General features: G+C 31.9%; 1 protein-coding gene across 1 annotated transcript in view; it reads right to left on the bottom strand.

Moving 5' to 3' along the window:
• Positions 1-2,957: 2,957 nt before the first annotated feature.
• Positions 2,958-14,061, bottom strand: part of tous (testes of unusual size) — a 151,973-nt gene continuing 140,869 nt past the window's right edge. Inside the window, exons 15-16 of the mRNA XM_072525865.1 lie at positions 8,305-8,544; positions 2,958-3,118 (exon numbers count right to left, since the gene is read on the bottom strand). Coding sequence (XP_072381966.1) covers positions 3,017-3,118; positions 8,305-8,544 — 342 coding nt within the window. The 3' untranslated portion in view covers positions 2,958-3,016. The remainder of the gene's footprint in view (positions 3,119-8,304; positions 8,545-14,061) is intronic.

Here is a 14,061-nt window from a genome sequence, read left to right on the forward strand (position 1 = left end):
ACAGTGTCAAGATACCATGTTTCCGGAACAGAGGCCTACATGATGAACCAAACTTGACCTTGCATAAATATCTGAGCGCTCTCTTTTGTAGCATAAAATTTCTACTGAAATAATGAAGAGAACAGCTACCCCAAAAGGCAATACCGTATCTCAAATTAGATTCAATCAGGGCCACATAAACACTTTTTGCAATCTTGAAATCTAAATGGTGAGCAACTGATTTGACCGCAAAGCAACCCGATGATATCTTTTTGCTTAGACATACAGTGTGTTGCTTAAATTTAAGTTTATTATCAATATAGAGACCTAAAAATTTGTTTACAGTGTCAGAACAAATGCCTTCATTGCCCAGAGTAATGTTGTTTAGATCATTCTTAAAAGAAATTAATTTGGTTTTTGAAAAATTAAATGTAAAATGGCTTTGCACCACTCTAAGATTTTTAGCATATCACTACTAATAATCTTGTTCAGTACCTTAGAGTCCTTGTTTTGCCATAAAATTGTGGTGTAATCTGCAAATATAGTAAACCGGCCCTTAATTTCGAGGTTAGTTATGTCGTTAAAATATATCAAGAAAAAGATAGGACCCAAGATACAGCCTTGAGGTACTCCACAATTAGTAAAGATATTACTAGAGTACCGCTCATTGATTGATACAGACTGGCATCTGTCGTCCAAGTATGAACTGAACTACTTTAGAGCAGTGCCTCTAAAACCATATTTTTCCAGTTTATTAAGAAGTATTTGGTGATTGACACAGTCAAAGGCTATAGATAGATCACAGAAAACTGCGGCAACAACATAATCGTTATTTAAGTCAAAGTATAGTTTTTCCATGAATTCGAAGATGGCATCATATGTACTTTTTAATGAATGGAAACCAAATTGGAAGGAAGAAAGTAAATTGTGTTTTTGTAAGAAAGTCATCATTCGGATTTTTACCAATTTTTCTACGACCTTTGAAAGCGACGGTAACAAAGAGATAGGACGATAATTAGTAGGTAAATCGTGGTACCCACCTTTATATAGAGGAATAACCTTAGCACATTTTAAACAATCGCTAAAGTGACCCGTTGAAAACGATCTGTTAATTGCCTTCGCTATAATTCTCAGAACATTATCAAGAAGAAGGGATAAAACTTTAGATGGGATATTATCTCAGCCTGCAGCCATAGGCTTTTTAATGCGTTGTATAATATTTTTTATTTTAGTCGAGTTAGTGGGAAGAAAATGAAAGGAATTTGTAATGTTGTCTCCATTTAAAAAATGCATTGGATCAGACGCCGATATTGTCCAAGAAATTAAATCATAGCGACTAAGATGGGCAGGCCACGTGCACAGACTGCATAACGAGAGACTTGTAAAACTGGTATGGAGGAGATTTCCACAGGCAAAAGACCACTCGGACGTCCCAGAATGCGATGGAGAGATATCATCCAAGTAGATCTCCGGAAAATGAACATTCCATTTGATCCTAGGTTGATGGAAGACCAAACAAATTGGAAAAAAGTTGTACAGTCAGCCAAGACCCAGTCAATATACATAAAGACATATAAAAAAAATTTAACAACGCAAAACCCTTTTGTAAAATTACGGTTATTGTTGATTTATGAACATTTAGAATAACTTTCAACTAACTTTGAACTATTTAACTATTACTCGAGGATAAAATTTTCTTTCATATTCGGAAAGCTGACATTTTTATAAGAATTAAAAAAAATTGTTCTACGATAATTTGGAGCAAAGTTAGTTTTTTTAATTAACAGCTAATTTGTTTATAACAATTAAGGAACGCAATTTTTGGAATTTAAAAGGATTCGAAATTTTTGGTACAAAAAATGTACAAACATTGCAATATAACAGGATCCTCGGTGAATTGTCAAAAATTGGTTCAAATTAAGACTAATAGTGGTGAGTGGAGGGGAACCCATAAATCTACGCGTTCAGAAAATTAAAAGGTATCTTTAAACTACTACAATAATTGTTTATATCTCCTGATTTACTCAACGGATCTGGTTTACAATAGTTATAAAAAATAACGTATTTTGCTTTTTTTAAAGCGACAAATTAATTTTACAGCTTTTAAAAATCGCCATCTTAGAGCTTTTTCTATGTTTTAAAAGATAAAGTTTTGTAATTTTACCTCAAATATAAAGCTTTTCAATGGTAAGCAAAAAATCGAAAAATGGCATTTTTTACACTAAATTGGTAATAACTAAACAAAGACGCCGATATTTATGCGTAAAACATATAGGTTTTCCTTATATAGGCCTATAATAACTAAAAAAAATGTCAGATATCTGGATTGGTCACAGTCCCGAGAGAAATCTTATTTCCCCGGTCTACAATAGCACTGATCATAAAGCAAGGGTATATGTATAATATTACAAAAGCTGTTTAATTAATCCTAGAAGATGTGTTCAAAAAAATAAATCGGCAAGAGAAGGAATAAGAATGAATGGAGAATATCTTAATTATCTACGATACACCGATGATGTTTTCATGTTAAGAAATGATAAAGAGGACTTAAAGCATATGTTTTTATAACTAGACAGAGAATGTCACAATCGAAATACTAAATAATACGATAGAACACGTCTCAAGCTACATATATTTGAGAAAAATCATAAAATTGAACAGAGAAAATCAGATTGTAGCGATAAAACGTCGAACAATGTCGAATGGAGAGAGAAAAATGGAAGTCAGAGCCTATATCCGAACTTGGATGTAAAATGGGCTCTAGATATATTAGACATCTCCTGTGCATGTAGCATTCCTAAATCCAAACTGGGATTTAGTAATATCTTGTTTCAGTTTTCCGAACACTTTTATATCTATAAATTAGAAATATTTTAAGTATTTGGCTCATTAGACTGAATATCAGGTAGTCATCACATTTCTTGGTGTATGATTTTTTTGGTACTTTTATAAATGTTGATTTAAATAACACAACAGTATTATATAAAAATTATATATAATTAGAAATAAAATACAATACACAAGTATTTCAATAAAATTATTTTTCTTTTGGCTGACTCTTCTCTTGACTCTTTTCTATGATTTTGTTCACCAATCTTAGGTTCTCTTGTTGCATAGCCTCCAGTGAATAAGCGTTTTGCTAAAAAATTGGTATCAGTTAAACAACATTTTTAACAAAATGCAGACAAAAACAAATTTCAATGTGAACAGAGAAAATACCAATAAATGTTAAGAGAAATAATAAAGCAATATACAGATATAACAAAAATAGAGGACATAAATTAAATTACATAATATACTGGAAAAAAAGGTGACAGTTCTTTAGAGTTACAAAATGAAATTTGATTTCTTTTAATATCTCATTATTTCAGTCGTTAGAGATGAAAATGCCATTGAACCTCTAAATTTCCTTTGAGATTTCCTGAGGACGTTAATTTTGGATCGCCAAAAAAGTTTACCACTCCTACCCATCGGCTTCCCCCTAAAACTACCACTCGTAGGGAGGAAAACAGAAAAAATCGATTTATCAAGAAACTGTACGCTGTAGAAAAGTGTTTTAAATTAAAAATGTACCTAAGATAATTTTAAACAAAAGGTTTATAAGCACTTTTTATGTAGAATGAACCGTTCTCTCAGAAACAACTCTTGAACCGACCGGTGATTTTTAATGTCTAGTTACGCGCGCGAAATCAATTTTAAATAAAATTTATATCAACTAGACGGAAAAAATTTAATATCTTTTGATTAAAGTGTCCAATCGACAAAAATTAAAATTTGTCTTTTTTTACGATTCTCATGAGATTATTAAAATTTATCACTTTCATCGACGGATTACTATGTAATTTTCATTGTTAGAACCTATTTTTCAGAACATATAGAATGACATTTCGGTTTTAAGTTTTGGCAACAAATGTGGGGCATTTAAAATATGCCTAAAAATGATGAATTTAAACTTTCACATTACAAATGAACGATGACGTTTAAAACTGCTTGTTTTCGATTACACAAAAACGTTTTTCGAAACTACAGAACTACAGCTACAAATTACATCCAATACTGTTGTTGTGGAAACATTCCCGCAACGTGCGATTTTTTATGTTATAGATTATTAAGATTAGGCTCTAAGAATGTAAATTTTATAGCGACTAGTTAATGGAAGTGACAAATTTTATTAATCTCATAAAAATCGTAAAAAATGACAAAAATCGCATCGTTTATTATTAATTTTTAGACATTATTTTTAAATGTTTTATAACATTTCTTATAAATAATAGTAATTTATATTTTTGTCTAAAGTTTACGTTCGATAGGCGGCAAGAAATTAATTTGGTAATGATTTTAACAGTCAGACCAATTTGGTATTAAAACGTTTTAAGTTCATAATTTTCAATTGTATTAAAATGCCATTAATACCAACGGATGCTACAAGGGCCGTGTCATTACTGCAATATGGTAATTATGATGCCCAGATGCTAGATGTAAGTCGTTCTGCTGTTAAAAAAGCTGTTTGGTCTCATTATAATTTACTTCATGTTGTTTGTCGATTTTACTTTATTATTTTAGATTGATATCGGTAATTCTTAAAGTTTGGGTAAATTAGCTTCCAGAAATCTATTAAAAGATTAAAATGTTTATCAGTTTTACATATTTCTAGGGAAAATTTGTAGTTAATAATCCCTGTCTTTAGAAATTCGGTAGTTTTACCATTTACAGTTAGTCGAATCAAGCGGTTCATTGTTCTCGTGCCCGCTAATTAGTTATGTATGTCTGAGAAGGACAATACTTGCTTTCCCAAGATAAAATTTTATGGTTTTTAGAAACGACCTCCCCTTTACTAGGGGCTTCTGTTAGACGCTTTATAATGTATTTTTAAGAGTATCATTCGAAACTCAGTTCTGTACACACGTTTATCTTAGTCAATAAAAGTTCTATCAAAATTGTCGTCGTATATTATTTTAATTTGATAAATAGTATTTTACAGCAAATATATCTCACGGTAAACTAATCGTGAGCCGAACAAAAGCTATTCATTTGTCTATTCAAAACGGCAACTACAATAGAAGGTCAGGCCGTAGGAGAGCAATATCCGCATGCGATGATAGATTTTCGGTCTCTTTGTGTTTAAAAGTAAACACCTAACTTAAATTGAGCTAGCAAATCGTCCTAACGAAGTCTGAAATGTGGATGTAAGTAGATGGACAGTTCGTTGACGACTTCATCACGTGAATTTATTGTAAGACCAGTCCTATCTCCACAGATTTGCCCAATGCAATATTGCCGATAGAATAACCTATCAAGGGGGCTCAGTTATGTTTTGGCTGGTATGACCCTGTATTTTATGATATGGCCCTGTATTTTTACGGGCCATACCTGTTGGTATGGCCCGTACTGACTTAATTCTTGTGGATAAAGAATTTTTGACAACGGTAAGATATAACAACTATTTTAAAAGAGTTACAGACCTCTTCTAAACTTACTGGTACCTTTTGCGCCATCCATAGTACCTAAATTTATTTTTATCGACGATGACGCCATCAAGACCATGCTAGAATCGTGATTAAATACTTAAAAGAAGTTCTGACCTTAATCCAATCGAACATCTATGTACAAGCTTGTCAAATTTAAGGTGATACTTGACAAATTTGTCCACTTGCGTAGAAAATTAAGTGAGAACGCATTCGGAGGAAAAGAGATACATAATGCGCTCGGTCTCTTCGCCTCGTTGGTACACTCCATAATACAAGTTTATAGAGAGTGGCCTTATTTATTAATGGAACTTCTATGATATGTCTATATTTTATGTTTTTTTGACGTTTCAATTTTTCCTTCGGAAATTTTTCTCAAAATACAAAATATTTTGTTTTTGTTACTTGGTAAAAAAATTCTTCTAATAATTATATTTTATTTGACTCATTCATATTCACCATTCAGTCATGTTGAAGCGGCAGTTTTTTCGAACACTTCTATAAATGTCTCGTTCTGTAATTTTATAAGAGGAATATTGGCAGAGATGAAAGCTTTACATTTGCGTTACAGTAAATTGTATAAGAATAAAAGAACAGTAGTTAATCTTATATCTGGAACATACCGACGAAACATTTATTACTTAATTTTTATACTAGAGTTATCGTAATATTTTATATTATAGTCATATACTTTTATTCTTCGGGTGGTAGGGAGGTAGTCTTAAGACAGAGTGACCTGCATTGTTCATAATTTAATCTATTTCATAAGTTTTATTTCTGGGTTTGTGAATTTTTATTAGATTATATAATTCTGCTTTTATCATTTCGTCTGAAAAGGAAATGTTCTTTTGTCTTAACCATTCCTTCATTTCGTCTTTTCTACACCCCATAGTGGGACATTTTTGCACTTGGACATTGTGGTATGATGCATTGTCTATAACCAATACACTAGGGGCTGGTATATTAGGAATAATCTTTTCATGAATTCATTTTTTATAATTATTATAGTTCATTTCGCTATGATAATCTCCAGACTTCGTAACAGATTTAAATGTCAAACATACATTTTTTTATGAACCCCATTTGGCCGCCGGCGTGAACAATAATCAGCCTTTGCCCTTTGGACACTGGCTTGTGCAAACCTCGGTGGTATTGTCTCCCCAGTATCTGTCATGGGTATGAGAGGAATGAATATAAGTTTCATCCATGTAAATTATGGGCCGATTTTTTCCCTGAAGCTAAACAAAAACAAGATTTTTTCCCTATATTGTTTAATATTTCTGAGAAACATCCTCCGGAGCACTTGTATATCGGATTTTTCCATTAGGATTTTCCTCGACCCTGTATAAATATTGTCTTCATTAATTTTTTTTGTTATATGTCGCAATGTAGGAAGTCGTTTTTCCGTGACATAATAATTTATTATTATACGCCGAAGTAAACCTTTGTCAAAATAGCCCAAGTTGGATTTTGGGGCAGATCTCATTCTTTTGTTAGGCGTCGAAAATGATGTAGAAGCACCTTCTTCTATATTTTTCATTTCACGAGAGATCCGTTTTATAGTGGCTATACTTACTCACGTTGCTAAGAAAGCACGCCCTTGAACTTTTTTAAAATCTTTAACATGCGGATTTTGCATCGCTTCTCTCTACATAAAAATAATTACATTTGCTATTACCTCCCTCGTTTGTCCCGACAAGACTTTGCCTTCCAACTTTGAATGAAAACCCTTGTTTATAATTTAAAATACTTAACAATAATTATTTAAAAAGTCAAATCTATTGTAATACGATATTTCTTCAACACACAGTAACTTTAAACATAAGTAAAATAAAAAAAACTTTGTCGCAGACTATACAAGTACCTTGCACTTCGAAGGGCCAAGAAATAATAAGTAATAAGGACAAATTGTGTTGTGGTCGAATGCGCATCGTGGGTGGAGCCTAATTTCAAATCGGTCAAGTATCACGTTAAATTTGACAAGCAATAACACATTGGAAAGATGAATTCCAGGTCGGCTACCCCGCCCAAACAACGTGCCTGAGCTTAGTGCGGCTTTTCAGACAATATGGAACGAATTGATCTAACTTTATGTTCAAAATTTAATTACCACAGTGCCAAGACGTACGCAGGTTGTTATAAGGGTCCGAGGAGGAAATACTAGATATTATTAACAAATGACATAAAAATTATTTTGTTATAAGTTACTGTTACGATAAATATGACTCATAAAAACTGTAAACATATTCTTTCTAATTCTGTTCTGTTCTAGTGAATTCGCCGCCCTTCTTAAAGAGCCGTTTTGTTGTGGGATTCCTTTTAGACTAGAGAAGGTCACCGTCCGAATTTCGAAGGGATTCTAGGTTAACTGTATTTCATATTTAAAGAGGAATTTTGTTAACAATTTTTGTAAACAGTTAATTAGTTTTTGAACATAAAGTCGACTTTTTAGATCGAGATATAATTGTACGCGGAAATAACTATAAATAAATATTGTGATAAATTAGTGAATATTTTAATAAAGACTTTTAAAGTCTTTATAAAGATAAATTTGTAAGTGTTATAAATAGAACCTCTGATAATGAATAAAGACAATAAATTAGATTAATAAAAAATACTACATTACTTTTCATTATTTTTTAAATTTTCGAATAATGCCATATGTTTTTATAAATAAATATTTGTTTCTTATTTATATTTTATATCCCTTCTTAAATCTATGCCCAATTTATAAGCGACATCTCCAAAAAAATATCTTCTTCTCTATAAAATAGGCATATTGCAGATAAGCAGACTGTATTATATTTATTTTATTATTATAAAAACACAAAAGAAAACTATTTTCAATTTATTAACTTACCTCCAATTGTTCTGTATACTGCTTATGAATTTCTTTATTAGTAGCAGTTGCAAAATTAACTTTTTGCTGAGCTTGCTGCGGCGTAACTCGTGACATACCTATTAGCGAGTTCAATTTTCGGTTCAGTGTTACTTCTGACACTAGATTTTTTCTTAGTTGATTAGTCTCTTCCAACAGTGCTGCGTTTTCATCGACAAGCCTTACTTTATCGTAACTCAGTAAACTGGTGTTCTTTGTAGCCTGAAAATTTCATTTAATTTAGATTTTTAAAGAAATTAGATTTTGACCAAATGACTGCAAAAATATTTTGAATTAGGTATTGAAATAAATATTTTCTGTTTTAAACCCTTTATTGAACCACAAAAACTACGAATTAGAAAATGGATTTAGGGTCTATAGCTCGATCACAGGTAGATGAAAGTGTCCATTATTAAATAATAAAAAAAGTTTATATTCCTAAGATACCACTGTTTTGCAAAATTTTTTTAAAAAACATCGAGTTTTTATAGATTGGGCTATATTTCGTAAAATAAAAATAATTTTTTTTAGAAAACTATTATCGGCATAACTTTATTTAAAAATTTGACCAAAAAATTTAGAAAAATATGTTTAAAGATAAACACATATAAATTTAAGAATTAGTTTTTCTAAATTATTTTTACTTTTTTTTGTGACTATAATATTTTTTAAGTTCAATTATTACAAATAAGTTAAAAAACTGGCCATGATTTAATAAAATCAATGGCATATTTTTCTAAACTATTTTTTTTTAAATAAAAATTTGAGAGCATATTAAAAAATACTTGACTTATATGTACAAATGCACTTGACATTTCTAACACCCGTTATAAAGGCGAACATGAATGGAGCAGCTAAAGATAGGTACAAAATCTAAAACGTGGTATCCGTCAGTGGTGCCCGTGCGCTTTCTAATCAGCACACAAACATAACCTGAAAAGTTGAAAGAGTCCAAGCCTCCAAGCCCATGCTGTTATATTCTTGTTTCATTTGCATTTATTGCACTTTATATTGCTTAGTATTTTGTATTATGTCTTTTATAAGATAATTGGGTATAATGAGTGTTAAAAGTGAAGCGGTTGACAACATTTTTTGTTTTATATGTGAAAAAAATTTAGAATATGACAGTGACGACAAAATTGTATTTGTTAAAAGTGAAATTGATACATTAAAAAAAATTAGATTAGAAAGAAAGGATGATAGACACAAATTGCTGCTCGGTTATGATGGAATTAAAGTACACAAAGAATGCAGACAAAACTATGTATTAAAAACAGCAGGCAAATTTTCATATAATTTTAATCCTGCAAATGTCAATGCGTAGAAGTACAGTCCGGAGTATGGAAAAAGTATACGATTATGTTGATAGTTGTGGGGAAAATGCTTTAATATGCAAGAATTTATGGAATTAATAGGTTAGTCAATTTTCATACTAACAATTATGAGAAATAACCATTTTAAATGCATTTATCATGTATTCTAATAATATTGACTAAGTCAAGAATTGTAACTTTGTGTATCAACAATGACAGTTATTGCTTTGTTCTCACTTAAGTATTTTATTTATCATTAAGAAATACACACATCAAAAATGTTTAAGGAATAGCAGTTATATTAATTTCACTTTTTTTAATAAAATATTGTTTTGTTAACCCTACAATGCTCAATTTTTAATTTTAGATTGGAAAAAATTATATGTATAGCTATTTTATAAAGAAGCCCGAAAAAAATACTTAAAAAAATTTAAAGTTATTTTTTTTTAATTTCAGAACATTTTCGGTAATGTATCAAATATGATACAAAGTGCATTTGGGCAAAATTATATATATGAAATAAAATACTCAAGTACCTTTATAATATAATATTTTTATTGATGAAATTCAAAGAAACAGTTTAAATCCTTATTAAAACATAAGTGCAAATCACATTTGTCACATTTAACATAAGTTAATTTTTTACAATTTGGCTTTTTGCATCGGGTTCGATTGCTAGTGTAGATTGGCCAATATCCTACAGCATCTGTTCGAATATCTTTTGGAGGAATATAGCTTGTTGGCCCTTTCTTTTTCTTCAATTGTATATCCTGTTCAATAGAACTTGTAGATGGTCGTCCTCGCTAATTTTCTGCTGTATCTTCCATTTCTGCCCCACTCAGATCATCTTCAAATACCACTAGAATATTAGATACGTCTATATTTTCTAAATCTGCATCATTATTCAAGTCTTTAATATCACTTACATCACAATCATCTTCACTATCCTCCCAATTGTCGACTGTAACTTGCAATTCTTTATCTAATAAAGGCCTCTTCATATACCAGCTAGACCTCTAAAATGATACCCAAATTACATTATGTATCATAAATGATACAAACAAATTTTTTACCATACCTTTAAAAATAATAGTAGATGCTAAATAAAACTAATACTGGATGACTTATGGATGTGTAATAAGCAGAAAACGCAATTTTGCACATTCAATTTTCATTAATAACCACCTATAAAAAAATTTTAAACTCAGCGTTATCGTCATCACGACGGTTAAGTGATAACTGACTAATTCGCGCGATTTATAAAATATTAGACGACGTTGCCAGGTTACAAAATGTGTATATAATAATAGAGTGGTATATATTGAATATGTTACATAGTGCTATTTGAACTTAATATTATTTCACTGTGTTATACATGTAAATTCTTGGTATGTCTCATATATGATACATTGAGCACTGTAGGGTTAATGCATACCATTCAATTTAAAAACTTGTTCTCTACATGTCAAGGTATGTTATGAAAATTAATCTGTTAATTGCATTGTTTTATTAAGGTAAAAGTGACAGCGCCTCAAAAGTATAGAATCCTCGATGACGGAAGAGGTAAAAGAAGCAATACGAGCACAGAAGAATAACAAGACACCAGGTATTGACAACGTCCCATCTGAGCTATATAAATTAGGTGGCGAACACCTAGTAAGACAAATGCATATGCTTATGAACAATATTCGGAATGATGAAAAGATCTTTAGCGACTTGAAAACCGAGATTATATGCCTAATCTATAAAAAAGGAGATAAACTGAAATGCGAAAATTATTGCGGCGTAACCCTCTTGTGCACAGCGTACAAAGTTTTTACTTTTATACTAAATAAAAGTTATACTAAATATTGCATGGCTTTAACATCCTCCAAGAATACATCCGACGAGTAAAAGCAACAATGGACTCATCAACGCAACTGTCATAGTACAAAATGAGCTCACTGAGAAATTTTTAATAGTCATAGGATTAAAACAAGAAGACGGGCTCGTACCGACACTATTCAACCTGACTCTTGAATATTTGACAGGACAGCTGAATATAGGAAGAGGTAATCTCCTAACAAATAAATCAATACAGATTGCCGCCTATGTCGATGACATTAACATTATGTCTTGCAGAACAGAAGAGCCAGCAGATATATATTCACAATTAAAAACAGGAGCAGAAGAAACTGGACTGGAAATAAATATTCAAAGGACAAAAAAACTAGCATAGATAAGAGCTAGGGGAAACAGATGCACAGTTGAATTAGAGAACGATATTCAAAGTGTAGATAGTTTCACATATCTGGGAGTTACATTAAACACGAATAGAACCAAAGAACCAGAAATTCAAAGAAGAATAGTAAAGTGAAACAAAGCTTACTTTGGCTTACAAAAACGCAAACTGGAGATCGAAAATCAGGGTCTACAAGACTTTTTTCGGACCAATAGTATGGTATGGATGTGAGACCTGATGCCAGAAGACAGAAAACAAAAGCTAAAAGTCTTCGAAAGAAAAGTCCTAAGGCAGATATTTGAACCTATTAACGAAAACGGAGTGTGAAGATCCAGGTACAACCATAAACTCTACCAACTTTTCAAATAGGCACCTATCTCAGAATTCGTTAAACTTCAGAGACTTTGATAAGCTGATCATGTAGTGAGAATGGAGACAGAAAGATTGACAAAAAGAGCCCTAGATAGTAAAATGCAGTGCGCAAGACCAAAAGAAAGGCCAAGGAAAAGATGAGAGGATGAAATGGTAGCAAACGCATAAAATTTGCTAGATGTGAGAACCTGGAGAAGATCGGCGCGGGATCGGCAAGGTTGACGGCATAGTTTGGAGGAGGCAAGGCTCAATTTGGGCTGTAGCGCCATTGGAGAGAGATGGCGCCTCAAATTTGTACGATTAATTGCTTCAAATTGTAAAGATAGTCTGTATTTACTTTAAAATTTTACTAAAACAAGATCATTAAACGTAACGATAGTCATGGAGCTTCGGCATTCAATTCATATTCCAATGGTAAGTATTGTGAATATGGTCTTTTACAAGGTAATGTTGTACGCCATTTTGACGTGTCTCGGAGCGTGGTTTTGTATCGTGGCGTCGATATGAACAATTTGGTAATATCGGTGAAAGACATGGAGGTCGTGAACGTGCACCTACTCCTCGACAGGATCGGTATGTGGTAGGGTTAGCTCATCGAAACGTTACCATTACTCTGAACATTACTGTATGTGACCAAACTTTGAGGGATAGATTATATGAAGCTGGTTTGCACGGAAGATGTCCATTGAGGCTTGTTATGTTATGTCATGGAAACCGTGGTGGTCTTAGATTAAGGTGGGTACAATACGTTCACTGGGGTTTATAAGAATGGAGTTATGTGTTAATCACAGATGAAGCTAAGTTTTGTCTCTACCTTGATATAAGAAGAGTGAGAGTTTGGAGAGGACCTGGTTTAGAGACACACAGGCAGGTGCAGGTTGTTCTTCCACATGTGGTCTACAAGTTATGATGTGGGCTGAAATACTGTTTCATTATCGAACTGTTCCCGTTTTTGTGGAAAGCACTTTGAATCAATATCAATATATTGATCGTATCTTAGAATCAGTTGTCCTTTCATTTGTCACAGTTGTAGGTCCTGATTTACGTGACATGCAGGATAATGCAAGGCCGCATACTATAGCAACAGTAAGAAATTGGTTTTATAATAAGAATATTACACTTTTATCTTTTCTAACAGGAAACAAAAATCTAAAGTAAAATCCACAAGGAAAATAATTCCTGCAGCTGGCTGTATACCACGTATAACAAAAAGAGGTTATCTTTGTATGTGGGTATATTTTATTTTATAAAAACCCTTAAAAGGGCAACATTAAAAACACGAACGTTTTCAGAACAACTGTTCCATCATCAGGTTAAAATACCTAAAATAAGTATAAACCATTTAATTACAGCAAACGTGGTTTAAAATTTGACTAAGGTTAAAAAAAGCAAAATGGTTATACTTACAGGTTACCATGCCTGAGCCACCAAAATATTTGGGTAAAAACCCTTTAAAATGTAATGTGTTACCAAAGATTGTACATGATGTTGATAATATTATATGATGTTTAATATTTTAATTAAATTTTACTTCAGGTAACATACACCCATGCTTAAGTGAGTTCCAGTGTCCGGAGAGTAAACCTCTTCAAACGGACTTCAGCTGGTAACTGATTGATAAGATACCCATGAACGGTGTCAAAAACAAAATGTCAATGTACCATGAAACAATATTAGTTAAACATAGTATTACTACAGCCAAAAGATTAAAAAAAACTTTGATGATGTTAAAATGATAACAGCAATCCAGGTGTTGGGATTTAAAAATATTTCTATAATTATTTAATATTGGATATAAAAGATGTAAATTACTGGTGTTGCTGAAGGTCATGT

Source organism: Diabrotica undecimpunctata, chromosome 3, assembly GCF_040954645.1.
Source record: "Diabrotica undecimpunctata isolate CICGRU chromosome 3, icDiaUnde3, whole genome shotgun sequence".
Lineage (NCBI taxonomy): Eukaryota > Metazoa > Arthropoda > Insecta > Coleoptera > Chrysomelidae > Diabrotica > Diabrotica undecimpunctata.